This window comes from Peromyscus californicus, unplaced genomic scaffold (genome assembly GCF_007827085.1).
Source record: "Peromyscus californicus insignis strain IS unplaced genomic scaffold, ASM782708v3 Scaffold_2__1_contigs__length_46816999, whole genome shotgun sequence".
In the NCBI taxonomy this organism is placed as follows: domain Eukaryota; kingdom Metazoa; phylum Chordata; class Mammalia; order Rodentia; family Cricetidae; genus Peromyscus; species Peromyscus californicus.
The window spans coordinates 6154634-6180601 of record NW_026294540.1 but is presented as its reverse complement, the minus strand read 5'-3'; the positions used below and the strand labels follow the sequence as shown (position 1 = coordinate 6180601).

General features: G+C 49.0%; 1 protein-coding gene across 10 annotated transcripts in view; it reads right to left on the bottom strand.

The window, feature by feature from the left end:
* Cit (citron rho-interacting serine/threonine kinase) overlaps positions 1 to 24268 on the bottom strand; it is a 179907-nt gene extending 155639 nt beyond the window's left edge. For 9 of the 10 annotated variants that reach the window (XM_052755142.1, XM_052755143.1, XM_052755144.1 and 6 more), the window contains exons 1-3: positions 24156 to 24268; positions 15484 to 15625; positions 5209 to 5384 (exon numbers count right to left, since the gene is read on the bottom strand). In XM_052755142.1, the coding sequence (XP_052611102.1) occupies positions 5209 to 5384; positions 15484 to 15625; positions 24156 to 24251 (414 nt within the window). In that variant the 5' untranslated portion in view covers positions 24252 to 24268. Of the gene's footprint in view, positions 1 to 4289; positions 4305 to 5208; positions 5385 to 15483; positions 15626 to 24155 lie in introns of those variants that run through there. The other variant, XM_052755150.1, reaches the window with a different exon arrangement.
* Between the last annotated feature and the right edge of the window lie 1700 nt (positions 24269 to 25968).

The following is a 25968-nucleotide window of genomic DNA, read 5'->3' as shown; positions in this document are numbered from 1 at the left end:
AGCATAGGGAAGAGAAAGACTCAGGGCAGAGATGCAAAGTTGGCCTGGAGTTAGAGGTAATTGTGTGAACATGGTTCCCCTCATAAATACATGTAAACGTACCTATGTGTACATCTACGCATGTCCGTATGTCTTTGCGTGAGTGTACGTGTGGGAACATAAAGGCTGCTATACTGTACATATAAACATGCATTCCTTAGCCCGACCCCCGAAAGAGGTCCAAGAGCCGTGACAGCCCAAAAGAAGCACAAAACCCAGGGTTAACATCTTGGCCTTTGGCCAGGCAGTGTTGGCACAGGTCTTTAATCCCAGCACTCGGGAGGCAGAGGCAGGCAGACCTCTATGAGTTCGAGGACAGTCTGGGCTACCAAGTGAGTTCCAGGAAAGGCGCAAAGCTGCACAAAAAAAAAAAAAAAAAAAAATTGGCCCCTAGTTCTTTATTTGTATTTACGTGTGTGTGTGTGTGTGTGTGTGTGTGTGTGTGTGTGTGTGTGTGTGTCTATGTGTGTCTATGTGTGTTTATGCTGTGTGTGTGTGTGTGTGTGTGTGTGTGTGTGTGTGTGTGTGTGTGTGTGTGTGTATGTGTGTTTATGCTGTGTGTGTGCAGATGCCTGCAGGGGACCTGAAGAGAACAATGGCTCCCACGGAGCTGGAGCTCACAGGTGTTTGTGAGCTTACAGGAGTTTGTGCAGGGGACCAAACTCAGCAAGAGCAATTCTGATGCTGAACTGCCCTCAGCTCCAAGATCTGGCCTCTAGGGACCATTTCTACTGAACAGGGATCCACGGAGACACGCTTGTGCAGGGGATGTATGCAGGGCAAACCTGAACGTCTCTCACCAGAGAACAAGAAATGTGTTCAAGAATGGCGGGGATCTGCCAGAAGGAGACGAAAGCCAACCTGAAGAGCCGCCCTGGAGACTCACTGGCTGAAACAAGAAAAGGCCAGTTCACACAGCACAAACAAACCAATAAATGAGTGGGCATAGGATGGAATAGTTCTGTCTCTGTAAAATATGCAAGAACCAAGGGAAAAGCAGCTCCGCCATGAAGAGCAGCAGGCGTCCTCTTCATCCAGCGAGCTATGTGAGCACATCCGGAAAGTGGCCGGTTGGAACTGAGTCATCTGTTTCGGAGAACAGGAAAAGAGGCCCTTCTTTGTGATATTTCTGTCCACGTATAGCACCTAAGTCTGAATTGTATGGAATAACTGGCCTGCTGTCATAGGAACCATCGAGGTCATAAGGATTCAGGGAAAAAAAAAATGAAGGAACCAATTCAGATCAAAGAGACAGAAGGACTAAATGCCTGGGTCCTATTCTAACGATGTGATTGGTATGACTGGTAAAACATGAATGGGGTCAGAGGCATGTACTGCTGCTAATGTTCTGGTGGCGTGATGGATCATGGGAAAATATCCCTGTCATAGGACATATATACTAAGCACACAGATGTATTTCAAGTCATTTGGTTGGTGGTGGTGGTGGTGGTGGTGGTGGTGTGGTGTGCGTGCACACGTGTGGGTGTGTGTGAGATTTTCTGGTAAGTAATTTTACATAGAAACCAGGAAAGGCCAAGACACCAGCTTCTCAATCAAACACTAGCCCAGGTTACTAGGTGTTGCTATGGAGGTGCTGTGTAGCTTTAGCTGATTGACATCTGCACTCAGCAGCTTTAGGAGACTACCCTCAGCAGTCTGGTGGGCCTCATCCAATCAGCTGAAAGGCCTCCAGAGCAAAACTGAAGGGTTGGGGGTGTAACTCAGTAGTAGGGCACTTGCCTGCCTAGCATGCTCCAGACCCCAAGGTCAGTCCTCAAAACCACCAAAAAAAAAAAAAAAAAAAATTAAAAAAGTTGGGGTTTTAAAAAAAGAACAAGGGGCTGGAGAGATGGCTCAGCACTTAAGAGCCTTGGCTGCTCTTTCAGAGGTCCCGAGTTCAATTCCCAGCACCGACATGGGATCCAGGACCCTCTTCTTGTATGCAAATGTGCATGCGGACAAAACATTCATTACATGCATACATACATACACACATACATACATACATACATAAACAAATAAATAAACAAACAAGTAAATCTTAAAAAGAAAAAAAGAACAAAATTGCAGTTTCGGGGGGGCGGTGCTTCAAGACTATCATAGGCTGGAGAGAGAGTTCAGTGGTTAGCGCGCTTGCTATCCAAGCATGAGAACCTGAGTTGGTATCTTACCTCGCACATCAAGTAAACAAGTTAACTATTGAAAAGCTGAGCGCAGCAGGTGCTCCTATAACCCTGACACTGTCGGAAAGAGACAGGAAGCTCACTGGGGCTCACAGACTGGTGGCCTGGCTCCAGGTTCAGTGAGAGACCCTGTCTGGAGGGGACACGATGGGAGATGACAGAGCGGGACACCCAAGTCCTACTCTGGCCTCTGCGCCAAGCCTTTACCTCCTGAGTGCCGGGATGTGCGCCACCGCACCCAGTTTATGCAGTGCTGGGGACTGAACCCAGGACTTCGCACACACGCTAGACACGCATTCTACCCACCGAGCTACACCCCTCACCCTGAAATGTTTCCAAACAGCTTGCCCGTGTAGTCCCTAAGATCACCCTGGAAACCTCAGTGCTAAATCCGAGCCGCTTAGGAAGCGGCAGCCCAGCCCAGGACTTGGCAGTGCTGGAAGGGCTGGTCCTGTTGGCTCACACAAGAGAGGTAGGTGGTCAGGGAAAGCCGTAGCTCAACAGGCCCCAGCCTCGCTTGCTCACCGTGGATTCTGCCTGAGCCCTGAAGACTCCATTAAAGTAACTGGTCTCTGAGGACCATTTCTGGCTGTCACGGCACTCCACACAAGCATGCCGGCCTCTCCCAGGTGACGGGGCTCTGTTTGTGAGATACATCACTTCTTCACAGCCTCTTCCCCTGCTGCCCTTCTCTATAATATCCTTACATCTCAAATCCTCACGGCAACTCCATTAGGAGCCCTGCTTTTCCTTTATACTGACCCTCTTAATCAGTGATACATCTACCAGTGACAGTGGATTTTATTAGCTCTTGTATAAATGGGATTTTTCAAAACCCAGGCCCACACCTCTGCACCACGGTCACTTCAGGTCCTTGGCCTGGAGGAAAGTGCATCCGTTGGAATCTCGACTGCGTGCCCGCATGTGGCATGGAGGATTTGTTTCGTCTTACATGCACTAGTTCCCACCCAAAACACAAGCAGTGCAAGGCTGGGCTAACATCATGCGCCTCTAGCCGAGGACCTAGAAAGATGCCAAGCACAAAGAAAGCTCAGTGAGCGAGCAGGGATGACGGATAGCACTGCCCTGGATGGGGAAGCTGAGGGAGCACCTCCCACTCCTGTCGTGCTAATCACAGGCACTGTCTTGTCATTTTCCCTCCCTCCGATGTTGCTCACACTTTATTCTGAAACACAGAAGCCACATCATGCTTGGACACTGACAAGCGGCTTCCCACCCTCTGCTGCAGTTTCTGTCTCAGAAGACAAAAAAAAACAACAACACAAAAGGGATCTTTGGTTTCTGCTTAGGAGTACGATGATTTGGATCTGAAACGTCCCTCAAAGCTGGTGTGTGGAAAGCTTGGTTCCTAGTACAGCAGTGTGCAGAGATGGGGGCCTCAGGCAAGGATTGGCTCATGGGGACTGTGACCTCATCAATGGATTAATCCATGTGTGGATTAATAACTTAATGGGCTACTGGGAAATGGTAGGAAATGGTAGTAGGTGGGGTCTAGTTGGTGGTCACTGGTGGGCATCCCCTGGGAAGGACCATTTTGTCCCTGGATCTGTCTCCTCCTCTCCTTTTTCTCTCTTCCTTTTTCCCTGTTTCAGTGGCCACACGCCCTCCACCATGATACTCTGCCATACCACAGGCCAAAAGCAATGAAGCCAGCTGATCTGGGGCGGGGGAGAAGGGATCTCTGGATGCCGAGAGTCAAATCAGCCCATCTTCCCCACTGAGATGGTTTCTCTCACATCCTTTGTTGCGGGGTGGGAGACTAACCCAGGGATGGTGGCAAAGTTCTAGGAATGGATGGTGGCATTCTGCAGCACGGTGGAACTTCTTAATGCCATTGAATCCTACAGTGAAAATGGGTAATGTGGGAAATTTTACCTTATGTCAAGTTTAACACAATGAAAAGCTAAACTTGTTGAGATCTTCCACCCAGATGTCTTCATTTTTCTGTTAGGTCTAAAGTGCCAAACACTCCCCTTCTACACACACACACACACACACACACACACACACACACACACACCCCTGAACAATCCCCAGAACCCTCACCTCCAGGATGTCGCCCTCAGCCACAGGTCTGCCTGGCAAGTTCCCGTCACTTCTCTGCCTCCATTCTCTCTCATCCTAAGGACTTTCCCAACTGCCCTTGGCTCACTCACGACATCGCCCGTCACACCACCGCTAATGACTCTGCCAATTCTCTCCAGCTCTGTGGTGCTTTAACTGCTAAGTGCCTGCTTTGTAGATCGGCATTTTCCCTCCACGTCTGGGGGTTGCTATTCAACCTGCAAGGAACGGCCATGGGACTTAAATTCCTTTTGCAGGCTTCCCACGGAGCTGGGTACATTACCAGACACACAATGTGCACTAGAATGCCTGTAACTAATGAATGACTGCCTGAACTCCAAGGGTGACGGGTGTCTCTCACACAGCCAATGAATCAATATGTCTGGAGAGAGCAGCCTTTCCTCAAAGGAAGAAAAAATACAACTGAAAAGACAACTTTGTGACCTGTTATCAGACAAGCAGCTCGAAGGCCAGGGAGCACGATTTTATTTTGACTTTTGCAAAGGCCTGCTGGAAAATTAAACACGTGTGCCCACGTTGGGAACACCTAAGTGTGCGCACACGCAGACATTGCCCAATCTGCCCCATCTTGAGGCGTGGCCCTGAGACCGAAGCTTGCGGTCCCAAGAGATCACCCTACAATCATTAGTTGAAAAGCCCAACGTGGTTCTAAAATAAAATACCACTACAGACTCATGACAAAGAAACCGATGGAAATTCCTGAGCCTGCAAAATTAATCAGCACCAGTTTGAAGAGAGCCAAGGACATGAGAGGCCTTTTTGCTCATGTATCTGTAATTAACATCTTACTTGATCTTAGACAGCAAATTAGCAGGTTATTGTCTTTGTGGTGAACATTTGGTACAGACAGAAGAAGGATCAGAGATTCAAATGCTCCTACCTGCTCCTGGGCCAGCAAAGCCTTCTTGTTCATGATTTTCATGGCATAGACGTCCCCTGTTGCCTTCTCGATAACCACCTGCACTTCAGCAAAGTGACCACAACCCACAAGACTTCGGACTTCAAAGTCTTTCACCGAAGGCTGGAGCTCCCGTAATTCGGCTATTGTGTCGGAGTCTGTGGAAGATGGAAGATTTACACCCAGGTGAAAAAATACACTTCAAATGCATGCATCTTTGCGAAAGAGGGGGAAAAAAAAAGAAAGAAAGAAAAATGTGTTCTGTCTTCCTTCCCTGTCAAAAGACGTTTAGTCACTTTCTCATCCATCATGAATAATTATAAAATCGGCACAAAAGTGTTTTTATCTGTTAAAATTAAGGGCTCCAGAAATTCCAAAGTACGGTTTCCATGGTAGCTATAATTCGAATCCTGTAGACTTAGAAAACAAGAAGGGAGCACACATGCCATGCTTTTCTTCTTCCTCTGAGGGCTGCAGGGCAGCGTTGGGGGTCAAACAAACGTGGCAGTATTTAGACTGGCATTACAATGTAACATAAGCAACATGACCCCTGATTTCCCATCAGCCTTTGAGTTGATTCCAGATCATTCCATTCTAGCTAGATGTGCTCTGCCTGGATTTGTGCCATTGCCCCTTGTACTACTTCAGAGGACTGCTTTCCTGGCCTTAATCTGGGGCAGTGCTTGAAAGCAGTACACAGTTAGCCCCCAGGCCCAGAGGGTGGGTTGCCAGCCACACACCCGATGAGCCTGCGACTCTTTCTTGACATGATCTTATTCCTTTCCCAAGTGCAATGGCTCAGGTTGAGATCAATGTAGGAAATACAGGACTAATGGAGTGGTGGTGGTGCAGGATTTCGCACGCAGTTATTAACACTGTGGAGACAGACATCTCTAGGTGACCGAGAAACTCTACTGACTTGCAAGAATGTAAGGAACAGTGGTGATGGCCTAAAAATGGAACCCAGTGATGAACAAAGGAGCTGCATCAGAAATAGAAGTTACAAACAAAGGAAATCAGGAAACACCTATCACCCAAATTATCTTAGGCCAAGGGTACAGTCAGTAGCAGAACATGTATTCAGCATGCAGGAGGTCCTGGGTTCAAATCCCAACACCAAAAAAAAAAAAACCTTACCCTAGAGAATCCCATAGTTAGGCATCACATTGAAAGCTGAAAGACTAGGCCTGGGGAGATGGCTCAGTGAATAAGAACATTTGCTCTGCAAGCCTGAGGTCCTGAGTTCAAATCTTCAGCACCCACATAAAAAGCCAGGCATGCTGGCACAATGCCTGCAACCCTAACAGTAGAGGTGAGAGACAGGTGAACCCCAAGGACCTGCTGGCCAGGCAGTTTAGCCAAAATGGCAAGCTTGTGGTTCAGTGAGAGACCCTGTCTCGAGATAAAAAGGTGGAAAATGATAGAAAATGACACCTGATCTCCTGCTCGGTTTCTGTGGGTTCCCACACCCGTGCACTTAAATGCATGCCACACAGAAAGATACACACACCAAAAAAAGAAAACTAAGAGTCTGTTCTGAAATGTCCCCTAGACACTGAAGTTTTACGCAGTTGGTCCTCCATATCCACAGATTCAACCAACTGAACACAGATCAAAAGCATTTTGAAGGCCAGCATGATGGCTCAGTGGGTAAAGGAGCTTGCCATGCAAGCCTGAGAATCTGAAGCCCATCCCTAGATGAACGATCTAGTAGAGAGAAATCAGCCCCTAAAAGTTGTCTTCTGGGCCTCTGTACACGAACCTATTCACATGCATGCCATAATAATTAAAAAAACATTCAGAACAGAAAATATTCCACAAAATTTTAAAATGCAGAACTTGAGTTCGTGGCACACAGAAATCTACACTGAATCCACACAAAGACAGCCCTGCAAAGGCACTGTGGTGAGCATCCCAAGCAACCCATAATGACGCATGTGCAGGTATATGCAAACGCCACACTAGTCCACAAAAGGGATCTGTGGCTATTAGTTTTACGGAGGCAGGGGGCAGTTGGAACCAGTTCCTTGTGGGAACCCCAACCTATGGCCACATCATCTCCCCATGTTATTCCAGAACCAAGAGGAAGGCCCTTTTGCTAGAAATCAGGTACTCCCCCAGCCTGTCCTTCAGAGACTCAGCCCTGGCAGCCACCAGACAGGTCATTACCCTTCACCGCCAGGTGTGGCACATTCCTTATGTGGTTCGTATACCCTGTAAAAGGTCCCTCCCGACACCATGGCGCTCTCTTGCTCGTTCTCTGTCTTCCGGTCTTTCTGTCTGTCTCCCTGTCTCTATCCTCCAGATCTTTCTCATGTCCCCACTCAGCAATGGCCTTTTGCTCCCTCTCCCCCAATACACCTCTTAGGTGAGATCTGTTGCATGGTGTGATCTCTGCAGCAGACCTTTGCGTAGACTCACCAAGGTACTCTGCCACTAATCCTAACACCTTTCACGACACAGTCATGAGCGGCACTTGGATGAATTATCCAGCACGAGATGTTCACTGCATCATCCACCCCCTTTCTCTCTTGCAAAGGTGGAGCTGAATTCTCTTGGACGGAAGGCAAATACGGTCAACTACCTGGTATTGGCTGTCTTCTGACCCTCACTCTCATGTTGGCCAGTCATCCAAAGCTCCCTTGGTCCCTTGGGGAACCACCCTAGAGTAGTGGGTGGATCTACATGCGTTCACTGGGAGCACTGTTTCAAAAGGAGATCTAGGATCACAGAGACGGCTCGGTGAGTAAAGGCACTTGATGCCCTGAGTTTGATCCTTGCGACCCACATGGGGGAAAAAAGAGAACTGACTCCTGTAATTTGAAATTTGTCCTCTGACCTCTACACGTGCACGCACATGCGAAATAAAGTAGAACTGACGTGTCTATGCAAAGCACACAGCTTGAACGCAAACTTGGGAGCCACACAGCCATTTCCCCTTCGCTCTCACATCACCATGCCAAGCCCTGTCTGCCTTCCCCCTCTTCCCTTTCCCGGCTTCCTTCGTGTGTCAACTATTTGAGTACTGAATTATAATTAACCAAATGTGCTGGCTTGCAGCTTTCTGTGTTTGAACCTGACTTCGCTGCCGCTGTACACAAGGCCAATCTCTCTTCATTTTCTTTCAGGCCTTGGGCCCCAAAATTGCTTACGATGTTGCCCAACTCAGTAACACTGGGTCTGTCACTGGGGACAATCAGGCATCTAAATCACACACATTAGACAAACTGCTTTGTGGGCAAAAATGATGATACCTTCAAAACTGCAACAAAGCGTTCCAAATCTCTATCTTCTTCCCCAAAGGCTTTTGCAATATTAGGGTGAATAGGAGAGATGCTAAAATCAAGCCCCTGGGTGTTTTAAAAGAGAGATATGAGGGGAGCCCTTCACAACTTCTCCCCATACCAGCTGCTTCTATGACCCCAAAACCATATGGACTCATCATCTCTCTGAACTTTTAGTTAGTGTTTATGGGCCCAGTGGGTACTGAATACTGAGGCAAACCAAAAGATACAGAGCACTGTAATGAAAACGCAGCCCAGGTCGTGGCTTTGTTAGACAGACAACTGGACCTGTGGGGGTGGGGGGTGGGGGCAAAAAACCAACTCAGCAGAATCGACAGCTTCCTTCCCTGAAATTCAGTCCAGCCTTTCAAGGTCTAGGAATCCATCCTTCACAGGACCCTCAACACATGCTCGGAAAAGATGTGCATGCAGAGGCCCGTGATGAAAACTTAAACAGAAAACACTCAGAAGCAACCTGATCCTAAACCCCCATCAGCACCAACATGGAAATAATCTAAAGATCAACCCAGGACAGCCAGGGCTGCATAGGAGGCCCTGCCCAAAAAGAAAAAAAAGGGAGTAAAGGGGTCATTTATTTTATTTTATGTATATGAGTGTTTTGCCTGCATGGATGCATGTGCACCATGTTGCCCTTGAAGGTCAGAAGAGGGTGTTACATCACCTTGATGGTTGTGAGCCTCTGTGTGGGTGCTGGGAACTGAACCCAGGTCCTCGGGAGGAGCAGCTCTTAACTGCCGGGCCACCTCTCCAGCCCTACCTCTGCATACTTTAACGTGTAACCATTAGATCAGGGTAACACTTCTCCATCACATTGAGCGTGTATAATTTTCTTTGTCCTCTCAGCAGAGCCTCCTGACTCCAAGACACGCATGAGGCTGCTGCCGGCAGTGGAGCCTGACACACGCTTTCATACTCACCTAAATAAGTGTGCACTGAGATGACAGACGGGATAGTAGAGCAAATACATATAAAAGTAGGAGAGTCATTCATTATTATCGAGTGCTACATATAATTACATGTTATGTTCTTTCTCGCGGGGTGCACAGTTCGGTAGGTTTGTTCAGAACAGCACCGTCAGAAATAGGTCTGATGCATGGTGCTACAAGTTAGGGCTGCAGGGTGCCTGGGTGGGAGACATCGTTTAGCTCATTATAATCCTGTTGGGTCCCTAACTGTCACATAACTGTCTGTTGTTCTCGGGACATTGAGGTGTGACGCCCATTTGTCCCCTTGTATCTGGAGTATCTAAAGCATCGTCTGGTGCACATCGGGCACCTGACATCTATCTAAGACTCAATGAGTGTACTGCTGAGTAAACGAAGTAAGTGGCAAGAGGCTGATGTGCACGTGTGGTACACATACCGATACTCAGACACACACATAGACATGCTCATGCACGTGTGGTGCACACACTGATACACACACACATTGACATGCTCATGCACGTGTTGTGCACACACTGACCGATGCTCAGACACACACATAGACATGCTCATGCACGTGTGGTGGACACACTGACCGATACTCAGACACACACATAGACATGCTCATGCACGTGTGTGCACACACTGATACTCACACACAGACATGCTCACGCACATATGGTGCACACACTGATACTCAGACACACAGACATGCTCACACACATGTGGTGCACACACTGACCGATACTCAGACACACACATAAACATGCTCATGCACGTGTGTACACACACTGACACTCAGACACACACATTGACATGCTCATGCACGTGTGGTGCACACACTGACCGATACTCAGACACACACATAGACATGCTCATGCACGTGTGTGTGCACACGCTGACACTCAGACACACACATTGACATGCTCATGCACGTGTGGTACACACACTGACCGATACTCAGACACACACATTGACATGCTCATGCACGTGTGGTGCACACACTGACCGATACTCAGACACACACATAGACATGCTCACGCATGTGTGGTGCATACACTGACCGATACTCACACACATACATGCTTGTGCACCTGTGTGTGCACACGCTGGCCGATGCTCAGACATAGACAAGCTCATGCATGTGTAGTGTACATACCAATACTCAGACACACACAGACACATCAAAATTTTTTAAAAATTAAAGAAACAAAGTAAGTGGCAAATACTATATCACACGCTCTATGTAAAGATAGGCAAGTGTGTTTTGGTTTAGTTTGGTTTGTTTTTTTGAGACTTATGTCACCACACCTAGAAAAAGAAACAACTCTTTAAAAAATAAGTAAATAAGCAGGTATTGAAGATACTGAAACACCATGCTATAGCTCAGATACATGCAATTATATGTGTCACTTAAAATGTATAAATTATATAAGCATTTATTGTATATAAGAGGGCACCAGGTCCCCTGGAACTGCAGTCAGACAGCTGTAAGCGGTCACGAGAATGCTGGGAACCAAACCCAGGTCCTCTGTCATAGAAGCAAATGCTCCTAACTGGTAAACCATCTCTCTAGTCCCGAGAGAGAATACTTTCTAAAAAAAGAATTCATAGGCAAGGTGTGGTGGTGCATGCCTTTAATCCTAGCACTTGGGAAGCAGAGGCAGGTGATCTCAGTGAATTCAAGGATAGCCTGGTCTATCTAGTGAGTTCCAGGACAGCCAGGGATACACAGTAAAATCCTGTCTCAGAGAGAGAGAGAAATAGCAGCCAAATAAAGTGGCTAGCCTCGACCACCTCGGTTTGTGTCAGCATCCTATGACAGCCACACGATGGCACATAAAGTGGCTAGCCTCAACCACCTCGGTTTGTGTCAGCATCTTATGATAGCTACACGATGGCACATAAAGTGGCTAGCCTCGACCACCTTGGTTTGTGTCAGCATCCTATGACAGCCACACAATGGCAAAATCGTCTAATGACGCAATCAGAACACATGTCCATAGTTAATCAATGCAGGACTCCAACAGAAGACAATAATGCCCCCCCCCACCCCGTTCTCATTCCTTGCCCTCCACTGGCTCAAGGTCAGGGGTTATCTGTGGGAAGCACCAGTTCTGACCACCCTCTCTAGCTCATTTCCTCGGGCAGCTCTGGAGAAAACCCCCACTCCTACAAACGTGGGCAGTGGCAGCTGAAGGACCCTTCTCCACGGGAAAAGCACAGCTCACCTCCTGAAACAGAAACTCAAAGGGGTCGGGGTGGAGGTGGAGCTCATGCTAACGTAATCACCGGATTTCAATCACAGGCTCTTCAGGGTCCTCACCAGGAAGCCTCTTCAAAAAATATGAAACGGTTTCCGGGAAGAACATTTACTAGAAAAAAGATCTCCACTCCAATACCAGCCCCTGATTACGCACTGCGTCTCCATGATTGACTGCTCTTAAGGGTCCCTGAGGTCTCAAACCTAATGGAGGGGCTGGGGTGAGTTCCTCTAAGTTCTGCCCCCTCCCACTGCCTACTTGATAATTTACATATTCAAAAGAGGGAGGAATATTCAAACAAGTGCAGAGTGATGAGTGAATACCTCACGGACATTTTAAAGATACACAATGTGTTAATTAATCACGGTTGACGCTTGTGGTTAACGTTCAGTGTCTATCGACAAGCCTGGTGTTCTAGTAACTTCGACGTTGCTGTGGTGAAAAATCCTGTCAAAGTGACTAAGGGCACAGGCCCAGGGTCCAGTCTCTCACAGTGTGAAGGGCCAGGCAACAGGAGCTCAGAGAAGCTGGTCACAGCGCACCCCCAGTGAAGGAGGAGGGAGAAGTCAATGTTCGCAGCTCACTCTCTGCTTTTTATTGGTCCAGGATCCTAGCCCAGGAAGCGGTGCAATTACAGAGGGCCGGTGTGTCCCGATAGGAAATGGTGTAATCACATGAAGATAATCTCTCCCCACCACCACCACCACCACCAAGAAAGGATTTCTCTGTGCAGCCCTAGCTATCCTGCGACTCGCTCTGTAGACCAGGCTGGCCTTGAACTCACAGATTATCCACCTGCCTCCGCCTCCTGAGTGCTGGGATTAAAGGCGTGCGCCAACACGGCTCAAGATAATCTTCCCCGGCCTATCTTTCCCCAGATGAGGAACTGGGAGCAGACAATGTGCACACAAGTCAGCGAAGCCCTTGTTAATGGTTTGAGTGTGAAATGGTCCCCACAGGCTCCCGTACTTAAACACTGGGTCCCCAGCTGGTGGCACCATTTTGGCAGAGGGTGGGCCTTGAAGGTCAAAGACTTCTCCTGCCCAAGCTCTTTGCTTCCTGGTCAGCACTCTGCAGCAAGGGGCCACCACGTGCCCTGCCACACTCCTTCTCTGCCATGAACTCTCAAACTGTGAGCCAAAAGGAAGCCCTCTTCTCTTAATTTGCTTCTGTCAGCAAACTAAGACAAGGAAAAGGGACACATGAGTTTTGCTTACTCAGCTCCTCCAGGGCCTTTGAGTGACTAGCTGCGTAGTCCATTCTATACGGGTCCTGATGATCCCAGTGCCGACTCCCTTGTGGATTCAGGCACAGCTGATCACAACAAGTGACTCAAAGCAGAACCAATCAGACTCTTCCCTGGGATTGGGAAACACCAACCAACCTGCACCAGGCCTGGTGGCGCCTGCCTTTAACCCCAGCACGCAGAAGGTAGAGGCAGGCCGATCTCTGTGAGTTCCAGGCCAGCCTGGTCTACTGAGTGAGTTCCAGGACAGCCAGGGCTACACAGTAGTCTCCAAAACCAAAATGAACAAAGCTAACACATCTAACTGGGCAGGAGGTAGTCGGTCTCTAAAACTAGTTTTCTGCTGAATGTGATGCTTGGGATTCATGTCCAGTGAAGTTTCTTCATACACAGAATTAAGCTGTTGTGGTTTAGACGTGGAAAAATCTCTCTCAGAGGCCCATGGGTTAAAGGCTGAGCCCCGAGCATGGTGCTACTGAGGTGGTGGAACTCCCAGTGAGGAAGATTCTGTGGGACCTCTCAGACTGTACCCCTATCCCCTGGTGGATGGAGACCATGCAGAGCAGTCACCATAGGCAGTGAAAGCCCACCTCCCAGCAAGAGGCGTCCCTGAGGGTCCGCCTTTGAAAAGGGCCTGTGGGGCCCTGACCCCTTTCCCTCTTTCCTGTTCATTCCTAGCCATGAGGATGTGTTGCCTGGTCACAGGCACTAAAGCAACCAACCATAGACTAAAGCCCCCAAAGGAACCTTTCATTGTCTGCACTTTGCAGATATCCCGGATGTCTGATTACGGTAACAGAGAACTGACTGACAACAGTCAAAAGATCTTCCATCCTCAATAAAAAAAGCCTTCAAAAGAGCCTCCACTTCAGTGTTCCTGGACACTCAGGGCCACTGTGGGCAAGTCTGGCCTTCGAAGCCAGAGCTCACATAAAGCCCAAGTCCTTTTTTTTTTTTGGTTTTTCGAGACAGGGTTTCTCTGTGTAGCTTTGTGCCTGTCCTGGATCTCACTCTGTATCCCAGGCTGGCCCCGAACTCACAGAGATCCGCCTGGCTCTGCCTCCCGAGTGCTGGGATTAAAGGCGTGCGCCACCACCGCCCGGCTCCAAGTCTTTTCTTAAAAGGTCAGGTAGGAAACAGTTTAGGCTTTGGGGAGTCACATGATCTCTGTTCCAAGTATTCTAATGTGACGGAGACACATGGGTGTGACTGGTTCCAATAAAGCTTTGTTTACAGACAGAATTTACCGTTTCCAGGCCCCTTGCTCTAGAGGCCACAGAGAGAAACCACAGAGAGCATAAGACTCTGATCTCCAGGAAAGAGAGAGGCATGGATGGATAGGCTGAGACCCCTTTCATCCCAAAAACCTCAATGGAGCTCAGCTTTCCAGCCAGGGCTACACACACTGAGCAAGCCATCTAGAACATTCCAGCTTAAGAGAGCCTAGAACCTGCAATTTTAGCCAATACATCACAGAGCAGAGGAATCCCCAGCTGAGTGCAATCAAGCCACTGACTCATGAAGAAGCGATACAAAACCACCCTTCGGCCTCTACAGTTTGGAATGCTTGGTTAGATAGCCATTTTAGATGAGGCGGTTTCTCAAATCTGGCATGACTGAATACACAGTCCTGTATGTCATGGATGCTTCACAGGACCTGGCTCACCCAGTAGCACCCTCCCTTGCCCCTGGCTGTGACAACCCAAAGGGTTTTCCCAGTGTTTCTCTAAGAGATGCCGGAGGAGCAGCATACCCACTGACTGAACACACTAGCGGAAAATGCTAGAAGCTGTGGCACCAGCACCCAACTGCCCCACCACGTGAGCAAAATCAGGAGTGCGGTCAGAGTCAGCTGATCCACGACATTCCCAGGCCCTGGGGCACTCCGCCTTCATCAGTTGCTTTTCCATCTAAGAAAACTTAAAGATGACATCATATGACATCAGTGGTATGAATAAAACAACCCAGTTAGCTAGTGGTGTAGCTCACTGGCAAAGCTCCATGAAGAAAGGGGACAGGAGGAGGGGAAGGAGAGAAAGGAAGAGGAGAAGGAGGAGGAGGAGAAGGAGAAGGAGGAGGAGAAGGAAGAGGAGATACACATTCAGAACCATTACTGTCTTCACCTATTATCATGATTTTAAAATTAAGCAACTGAAAGAAATTATCTTATTGACTTTAAACACAATGGCCCCTAAGCCCCTGCCTGAAGGACAGGTTAGCTCAGAGTGTAAGAAGGGAGCCAGGGGACAGCATCCCCACCATGGAAGTCCCTGGAAACAGCTATGCCTGAAGCATCCTTGGATTTCTGTCCCATGAGTCAACATAGTTCCCTTTTGTCCTGAATTTCTGTCACTTGCCGGGAGAAGCCGGACGTCAGTCTGGTCTCCAGGCTACAGCTGCACAATCTATGTACGCTCCTGGGCCAGCATTATGCAGACCATGGCTTTCTGCGCCTCCCACCGATGTCTTCTGCCTCCAGCATCCTGTCTTCCTCTAGAGGGGGGGTTGTCGAGACTTACACTTGCGGACAAAGCTGCTCACATGCTTCATCTTCATCAGGGCGGGCTGGCTGCACTCTTCGAAGAGCGCAAAGAGGGCATCTAATATCCCTTCCCGGGAAATAGCAGCCTGCTGCTGTTGAGTCATGAGGGGCGCTTTCCCCTAAAAATGGCAAACAGCAGATGGAGATTCTGTCAATAATGAAAAGCTTCGATCAATAACATCCACGCAGAGTAAATTACAAGCGACCGACTCAGCTCACTGCTCACGGCACACTGGCAACGATTCCGGGGGCCGTTAAGTGATTATTTGCAGGGGTCCATTGCGGCAGGCTTTCTCACCTGTATCTGGGGGAAAACGTCATGCCAAGAACACCATCCCTGTAAACCTCATTCCTTCCTTGAGTCTGAGCTTCACGGACCCTGCAAGTTCTGAGATGATGCCACATCTCTTCAACGGGAATCAGTGATTGACACTCCTTCCCTGTGTGGCTGGAGGATTGCTAACTCAACTCCAGCTCTTTTAGTTCGTCTCAAGGAGCAGGAATGGATGCCTACCGCGAAGCCGAATTTATTCATGATCTGTGGGATCGGTTACAGATTGGCAGACTGTGTCTAGCCCACAAACATGTTTTGTTTGGCTTGAAGTATTTAAAATAATTTGAATTATCTGCCAATATTTTTAAATCAGATTTTATACGCACACACACACACACACACACACACACACACACACAGAATGTCTGTCTTTTCCTGAAACTCTAGCGGATCTGGTGATAGTGCCCTGTCCCGCCTGGTGACACAGAAGGAGCTGAGTGATGTCGCCCTCCTGGTGGGTGCTGAGGTTCACTGTAGACTTGACTTCCGGTCTTCTGTCTGGCCAGCTTGATTCATTCATGCCCACTGTCTGGCCTCTCAAGACATGAGTTGGCAACTCTTGGTTTAGAGCAGCGATTCCCATGGGAGGCCACGGACTGCGGGGAATCTGTCTGTCAAAACAACTAAAGGAAGGAGGCACGGAAAGGAGATTTTCAGGAGTGCAGAGGCTAAGAGAGATGGATTGGCTGGTAAAGAGCCCATCCCACGAGAATCAGAACCTGAGTTCAGATCCCCAGGATCCACGGAAAATAGTGGCAAGTGCCTGTCACCCCAACACTGGGGGATGGGACGTGGATTCCTGAAGCTCACTGGCCAGTTCATCTGGTTGAATTCATGAGCAGTGAGAGATCCTATCTCAAAACATTACAGTGGAGATCAACCAAGGAAATACACCATGCCTGTGACTGGCCTACACACACACACACACACACACACGCACACGCACACACACACACGCACGCACGCACGCGTACACACACACGCACACACGCACGCACACACATGCACACATTTTCAATGCAGTCAGGCTTGGTGGTACATACCTATAATCATAGCATGTGGGAGGCTGAGGCAGGAGAATTATGAGTTCAAAAGAAAAAAAAAGGACAAAAGAGACCACTAACAACTCCTGGCACACGCCACACCTCCCCTCAGTAGCTACCACCCACCTGCATAGGTGCCATCCCTGAGACTCACGTTACACAGCAGAGTGACAGGAATGGTATTGTGCTGGTTCACGGTACAGCCTCTACGAAACCAGACAGCCTTGGCCTTGGATTTTTTTTGGGGAAGGCAGATGCCATGCACAGAAGTTTAGGCGGCATTTGGGGTTTGGCACACTACAGCCCATGAGCCAAACAAGGCCCATTGCCTGAATTATAAACAGGGTTCTGTTGGAAGGTAGCCATGCCTGCTCCTTTACATTGCGTCCTTGTGACTTTGGTGCCACAATGGCAAAGTTGAACAGCTGCCACCAATGACCCACATAATGGAAAATCTTTTATTATTTGCAGGGGGTGGGAAAAAGGAGCCCAAGATAGTCTAGGTAAATAAATAAGTAAGTAAATACATGGAGAGGCCACATGAGGGCGGGGTCATGGCTCAGCAGGTAGAAGCCTGATGACTTGAGTTTGATGCCTGGAATCCACATGAAAAGCCAAATGTGGGGGCACGTCTGTAACCGTAGCATTCCCCCTGGAAAATGGGAGATGGAGGAAGGAGAGTCGACAGAAGTCTGTAGGCCAGTGAACCAGGAATAAACTGTTGGCAAAACAAGAGAGACCCTGCCTCAAAACAAGGCGAGAGGACCCCTGACTCCTCCAAGTTGCACTCTGGTATCCATGCGCAATGGCAGGGAACGCAGGCGCCCACGGTCACAGAAGCATGTGAGCACATGTAAATAAGAATAAATAATTCCATTTAAAAAATAAGGGGCCGGGCGGTGGTGGCGCACCCCTTTAATCTCAGCACTCTCGAGGCAGAGACAGGCGGATCTCTGAGTTCGAGGCCAGCCTGGGCTACAGAGTGAGTTCCAGGACAGCCAGGACTAAACAGAGAAATCCTGTCTTCAAAAATATAAATAAATAAACAAACAAACAAACAAACAAATAAATAAAAAAATAGGGGTGCCTTAGTGAGCAGTCAACACCTAGATTCTACTGACCCAGGTGGAACCCCAGCTGATGCCATGGGGTGGGGCAAAGCCACCCACTGAAGTACAGACAACCTGCTGGAGTCTGATTTTTGGTTGGTTGGTTGGTTGGTTGGTTTTGAAACAAGGTCTTATTCTGTAGCCCTGGCTGGCCTGGAACTTGCTATATAAACCAGGCTGGCCTTCCACTCACAGAGATCCACCTGCCTCTACCTCCCAAGAGCTGGGATTAAAGGCGCACGCCACCACGCCTGCTGGAAAACCTGCAAAATCCAAGGCAAAGATGCGACTGTTCCTTTAAGCTTTAGGGCCTGTTACACAACACTGGGCAGCATAAAGGAGCAGCTGCACTTGAATCACCAGAGAATCACAAAAGAACGGATTCTTTGGCCCTATTACCAACCTCCTGAATTAAAATGTTCTAGATTGCAGTTTAGAACTGATTTTAACCAGTTCCCCGGGAGACTCAGTCAAGTTGGGAACTGCTGGGTCTTCCTGCCTGACCGACCCTTCGCTTGCCTTTAACTCCGTCCACCTGAGAGTTAAACCCACGTAGACCAGGGGTTCCCGGAGACTCAAGGAGGCTTAAGCTCAGAGCACCCTCTCATACCTTCTCCAAATGCTCGAGAGCCTCAAACTTGAAAAAGGCCCTTTGTTCTGATGCTTTTTCTTACTCTCTCCATGTTTCTTAAAATGCCCTTTCTTTAGGAAATGAAAAGACCAGAGAGTAATAGCTTTTTTCCCTTTTATTTGTTTTCTACATCTTTGCTTGGCAAAATAAAAAAAAAAACCGGCAAAGCCTTGGCCGCCTGGTGATCTGTGAGATGTCTGTGGCTCTGGCAGTCTGCCAAGCACCGAAACACAAGTGCCCTGAGTAGGAGGGAGCCACACCGACGGAGACCTGGTCTAAAGGACATACCTTGATAGAAGAAAACAAACCAGCCACCGGATCTGCCTCTGAGTGACAGACAGCCCTGCATCGGGAAGGCACAGCAGCCTCAGCAGGCACATGAGGCGGACGTCTGGCGTACCCAGACACTTTGCCACAACACCTGTCCTGGAGCAGGAGGCACTAATTGCTGCTGTCTGCATGTGGTTTAACCCTCCAAGGGGTCATGCGCTGCAAGCGTGGACCCCAGTGTCGAAGTGGTGGAAGCTTAAGAACGTGGAGGTTGCCGGGTCTTCAAGAGAGGGCGAGACACCTATCCGGTCTCCAAGAGACGGACAAAATGCTTTCCTTAACCTCAGGAGCGGGGTGTTAGAGAGGAAGCGGGCCTGCTCTTTCACTTCCTGTCTTGCCTATGTGATTTCTCTGCACATGCCCCTGCCAGTATGGTGCCATGGTTACCAGGCCCTCCGCAGAGCCACACAGAAGCCATTGGTGGTACTCCTGGGCCTGCAGAACTGTGAGCCATGTAACCTCTTTTGTTTATAAAGCACACACCCTCAGGTACATTGTTAGAGCAAAAAAAAAAAAAAAAAAAAAAAAAAAAAAAAAAAAACCCAATTCAAGTCACTCAGCGTTAAAAAGAGATGTCATGAAAGTGTTTGGTTTGCTTTCTACTGCTGTGATCAAAAGCCAGAAGGGCAGGAAAGGGTTTATGTCAGCTTACAGCCCATCAGGAAGGCAAGTCAGAGCAGAACCGGAGGAAGAAACTGAATCAGAAGCCATGGAGGGACGCTGCTTCCTGGCTTGCTCCTGGTGGCTTGCTCACCCTGCTTTTCTTATACCATTTGAGATCGCCTGCACAGGGGATGGCACCTCCCACAGTGTGCTGGACCCTCCCGTGTCAATCATTAATCAAGAAAATGCCTCCACGCTTGCCTACAGCAGGCCAAGCTGAGGAAGCATTGTCTCCGTTGAGATTCCTTCTCCCCAGATGACTCCAGTATGGGTCAAATTGACCAAAAAAAAAAAAAAAACCAAACAAACAAAAACCAACCAGCTTCAAAGGTTTTACTCAGAATCCTCCCCATTAAACATAAAAGATGGCAGATCAACTGTGAGACATGCTAGTAACGTGGCCCTTGGGACATGTGATCAGCCCTTGAAATCAGACAGTCCCAAATGTCACTCACCTGAGTGTCTTATAAGCTGTGTGACTGTTTTTTGTTTTGTTTTGTTTTGTTTTGTTTGTTTTTTATTTTACGCATACAGGTGTTTTTCCTACATGCCTGGTACCCTTAGAGGCTAGAAGAGCGCATCAGATCCCCTGGAACTGCAGTTACAGACAGTTGTGAGCCACCATGTGGGTGCTGGGAATTGAACCGGGGTCCTCTGGAAGAGCAGCCAGTGCTCTTAACGGCTGAGCCGTCTCTCCAGCCCCATATCACATCCCTGAATAACTGAGTACTTGTTTTGTAATTAGTTGGGCATTGTGTCCTGTATGGGACAGTGTTCAGTCATTAAGGTCACAGATAGAGCATTCATCTGTGAGAACTGTCTCCTGATTGAAAACAAAGGTTTCCACAGAACAACCCAAGCTACCAAGCCGTTCCCACTGTTTTCACAGTCCCCCAATACTAACATCTGAGGGGGGCAGGCAAATGTCAGCAAGAATATTCCCAGTCATCATACAGGCATCCCACATGGAAGTATTGGTAAGAACATGGAGATCATGATGATTATGACCACAGTGTGTGTGATTCATGATGTCAATGGCTTTCTGCACGTGCCTGTGAGGGACTGATTACCCTGATCACATTCACTGACTGTGAAGACCCATCTCAACCGTGGGCTGGACAGGACTGTTCCCCAAGCAGGGGACCCTGGACTATGTAAATGGGGATGGAGACACAGCAGCCTAACTGTAGAGGATGTCATGTGACCAGCTCCCTCAGGCTCTTGGCTCTGTGACTCCCCTGCCCTGATGTCATACAGAGCTGTGAGCCAAAACGCTTTCTGCCTTAAACTGCTTTCGTCAGAGCATTCCGTCACAGAAACACACAGAGAAACTGAGACAGTTGTACCCAGAGTCCCCCAAAGACCACCGAGAGACCAAATCCAACGCAAAAGCAAAGAGCCTTTGTATTGTTACAAGTTAACTCGGGACTCTCCATCCGTGTGACGCAGCAGCAGAGCAGGAGAGACCCCGAGTAGCCATGGGGCAGGGTTTTTAAAGCAAGGGGGGCGTTGGGGTCTACAGACTACATAGGAACAGACTCAGGATTGGTTTATGTAAGTAGCAATCATGTTAGTAACTTTTAATTGGCTAGGGTCAGTTGGGGGTTACATTTACCATCTTGGGGCAGGCCTGGTCAAGTCCCAGGCTTTGTCCTTGAGCTGCCATGGAGACTGGCTGGCCTAGCACGTACTGACTGTGGGGGCTGGCTCAGTGGCCCAGGCTTTCACACTGACCCATGCATGTAGCTCTAAGTTGGTGAGGGGTCCCAGACAATAGACAAGTGGCTGAACCTTGAGCAGTCAGAATACATGCAGAGAGGGAGCTACTTCAAGGACTATGTCTTTTGCTCATGGGACTCCCAGAAGCTGCTTGCTCAGGGCTCAGGAAACTGAAATTGAGGCCTGATCTCTGAGAGAAGACTGACAGCCTGTTATGACATCTGCCTGGTCCTTTCAAGACAACATTATGCTACAAGTAGTATTAACACCAAAGACTGGGCCCAGGGACACCTCAGCAGTCCAGAGCTCCAGCAGCTCTTGCAGAGGATGACGTCAGTTCCCGGGACTCCTGTCAGACAACTAGCTCCAGCTGGGGGAGAGAGGGTGGGAACGGATGCCACAGGCCCCTCCGTTCACACACGCACATCATATTCTCAGATATATATAATTAAAATAAAATGTTACCTTTTTTTTGAGACAGGATCTCACTATGCAACCCTGGCTGAAATGAAACTCATTCTGTAGGCCAGGCTGGCCTTGAACTCACAAAGAGCTGCCTGCCTCTGCCTCTGGGTGCTGGGATTGAAGGTATGCGCCGCCACCACCACCCAGCTAAATCTTTGAAATCTTTTTAGAAAAAGAATTAGCAGTCTTACTTTTTTTTTTTCTTTTGTTTTGTTGTTGTTTTTTTTTTTTTGTTTTTCGAGACAGGGTTTCTCTGTGTAGCTTTGCGCCTTTCCTGGAACTCACTTGGTAGTCCAGGCTGGCCTCGAACTCACAGAGATCCGCCTGACTCTGCCTCCCGAGTGCTGGGATTAAAGGCGTGCGCCACCACCGCCCGGCTTTTCTTTTGTTTTGAGACGGGATCTTACTACTTAGCTCAGGTTGGCCCTCAAACCCACTGAGTAACCCAGTATAACCTCAGGGCTCATTTATAAAGGATATGCCCGAGAGCTAGGCAAGGCACAGAGCACTTCATGCGGACCATCTCACTACTCCATCAACAACCCTGTGGTGTGATGGCACCCTGACAATCCCAGCACTATGGGGGCTGCAGCTGGAGGATCACGGGCATTTTCCAGGACTACCTGGACGCTATCCCATTTCAAACAAGAACTTGATAGAGCGGATTGATTCAGCAGGAGATGGCAGGGCACATGGGTCACCACGGCATTCAGAAGGTCAAGGTGAAGATAAGAACTAGGCATGGCGGCGCATCCTTGTAACTCCAGCACGGGGAAATGAAGGCAGGAGGGTCGTGGGTGAGAGGCCAACCTGGGGTACAGGAGTTCTAGGCCAGGCCACATAGTGAGACCCTGTTTTTAAAACGGGGAGGAGGTGGCTCAGAAGACAGTTAAAAGTATTTTTAGACAAGCCTGATATCCTGAGTTTGGATATGCACAACCCACCTAAAAGCCAGATACAGTAGCCCAACCAGCGTTAATCATAAATGTCCCCATAGGGAATGGGAGACTGAGTCCTGAGAATCAGAAGTTCAGGAAGACAGCTAGTCTGGAAACCACAGCCGTCAACAAGAGAGAACTTGGTCAAAAAACAAAAACAAAAACAAAAACAAAAAACCACAAGATGAGGACAAGATAACAAAGGCTATGCTTGGTCTTCCATTCGAGTCCCTTGGTGTATGATATATGAGCACAAACACACAAGAACATGCACACACACACAGAGTTGAGGCTAACCTGTGCTCTATACCAAGACCCTGTTGCAAAAAGATAAGTAAATAAATAAATCAAAAATAAAAAGCACATTCAAAGAAGGTGTGATTAATTTACCCAAAGCCACACAACTAACACGTGCTGGACCATAGTTTCTCAATGTCAGTCTCAACCGTTCACTCTCTATTTGTCCTCTTGACTTGTGAATACACAAGTCAAGCAAGGACCCTGTTTCACCAGTGATCCACAAACATCAGAAACAAAAGAATTAGAACACTGCTCGGAGCCGGGTGGCGGCGGCGGCGGCGGCGCACACCTTTAATCCCAGCACTCAGGAGGCAGAGCCAGGCAGATCTCTGTGAGTTCGAGGCCAGCCTGGTCTATGAAATGTTAGTTCTCAGGAGGGACATGATTACACAGGTGTAGTATTTAATCTAAAGAGCAGACAGTCAGCCACCAAGTGTGGTGACGCATGCCTTTAATCGCAACACTCAGGAGGCACAGGCACATGGATCTCTGTGAGTTTGAGGCCAGCCTGGTGTATATAGTGAGTTGTAGGACAGCAAGAGCTATGTAATAAAAAGAATTTGTCTTTTTAAAAAAAAAAAAAGAGCAGACATCCCTTGTATGAACAAAGTTTATGTCTACACTGGGGCCGGAGAGATAGCTCAGTGGTTAGAGTGCTTGTTCACTACGCTATCCAAGGACCACAGTTTGGATCCCGGCATCCACATCAGGCAGCTCACAAACACCGTTAACTCCAGCTTCAAGGGGTCTGAAACCTGTTGCTGGCCTCTCTCTGGGTACCCAGACAGAAAGACACAACACAGACAGACACATGCACACAGCATGCACACATGCACCAGAAGTAATTTGGGTTTTAAAAAGTCCCTTCGTCCCTTTCCTTCCTTTAACTGAAGGACAAGGTTTAGAGCTATGAAGTGTGGGAAACCGTGAGATGTCCCAAGGGCAGGTTCCAGCCATGGAACCATCTGCACAGTGGCACCTTTGTCCAACTCCATCAGATCGTGTAAAACAACAACAAACGGGAATCCCCCAAGAATATTAGTCTCAACACGCGATACAATCAGAGGCGGTGACCACAGGCGTCGCGGGTGCGCACCGCTGGCAGGCAACCTCTTACCTGGAAGAAGGCATTTAGCCTGGAGGCCCGACTAGCGATGGGATCGGAGGCACTGGCATCCAATGGGTTCCGTACTCCATACTTGAATTTCAACATCTCTCTGCTGACGCTGAAGGACACTGGAGAAAGTTAAGTGTGTACGTTTAGGGCAGGAAGGGCTTGGCGAGGCCCTATCTCCCTAAAGACATCAGGATGAGGGCGCTTCCCGCCTCCACAGCACTAGACAGGCACATGGTGCATACATACATGCAGGTAAAACACTCATAGAAATAAATCTTTTTTTGTTTTGTTTTGTTTTGTTTTTCAAGACGGGGTTTCTCTGTGTAGCTTTGCGCCTTTCCTGGAGCTCACTCTGTAGACTTTGCGCCTTGCCTCGAACTCACAGAGATCCGCTGGCCTCTGCCTCCCCAGTGCTGGGATTAAAGAAGTGCACCATCGCCGCCCGGCGAAATAAATCATTTTTAAAAGAACTAACAGCCATTGTTGGACTAGCCGGACCACAGCCTGTAAGCCGCTCTAACAAATCCCCATCTGGCTTCTCATGCGGTCGGTTCTGATGCTCTAGTGACCCCGACTACTACAAATATCTAACGCCTCATACGCTAACTTTAAAAATTTTTAAAGTATATAAAGCAATGTTCATAAATTACAAAATAAAAACCCTGTCTAAACAGATGTCATGTGTGAACCAAGGCCCAAATGGGATGACCAGCGAGCCCTGCAGATAGATCATCTGGGAAAAGAACAGTGCACTGTCCCTGGAGGGTACAGAGGTCAATGGTCCTGAGGAAGGACGCCTGGCCTAGTACGGCAGGAAAGCCAGAGGGCTTATAAAAGGGAGGAAGACACAAGAGGGAGGCGCCAAGTTAGGCAGGGAAAATGAAGACACTGGAACAGAGAGGTTAAGTGAGTGAGTTAAGATCACACAGGTAATGGGAAGTGTCATGGGCCTGAACAACACAGGTAAGGCTTACAGGAGGCAGAGGCTACAGGGACTCAGTCCTCTCTACGGGGCCCTGGGCCCAGGGCAGAACACCCCAGACTCCCCTCCACAGACTCCAGGCTTCCCCCAGCACACCCCAGGGGCTCACCCACAGACCAAGGGCTGAACCCATAGACCCAAGGCTGAGCCCACAGGCCCAGGGCTGAACCCATAGACCTCCGGGGCTGCACCCACAGACCCTGGGTTGAACCCAAAGACCCAGGGCTAAACCCATAGACCCCGGGGCTACACCCACAGAACCAGGGCTGAACCCACAAACCCCAGGGCTGCACCCACAGACCCAGCGCTATACCCATGGACCCAGGGTTAAACCCACAGACCCCAGGGCTACACTCACAGACCCAGGGCTGAACCAACAGACCCAGGGCTGTACCCATAGGCCCAGGGGCTGAACCAACTGACCCAGGACTGCACCCATAGGCCCAGGGCCTACACCCACAGATCCAGGGCTGAACCCATAGACTCCAGGGCTGAACCCATAGACCCCAGGGCTGTACCACAGACCCAGGATTGAACCAATAGACCCAGGGCCTACACCCACAGACCCAGGGTTGAACCCACAGACCCTGGGCTGAACCCACAGACCCTGGGGCTACACCCACAAACCCCGGAGCTGCAGTCACAGACCTAGGGTTGAACCCACAGACCCTGGGGCTACCCCAGCACAGCCCGGGCTGCTGCCCCAGCGGACCCTCATGGGCCCCCGCCATCCTGAGGCTCCCAGCCGCAGGAGGGAAAGCGGGCATCAGTATGGACGAGGAGACCCGGGAAAGGGGGCTCCCCTCCCGACCCTCTCCCCACACACCCCAG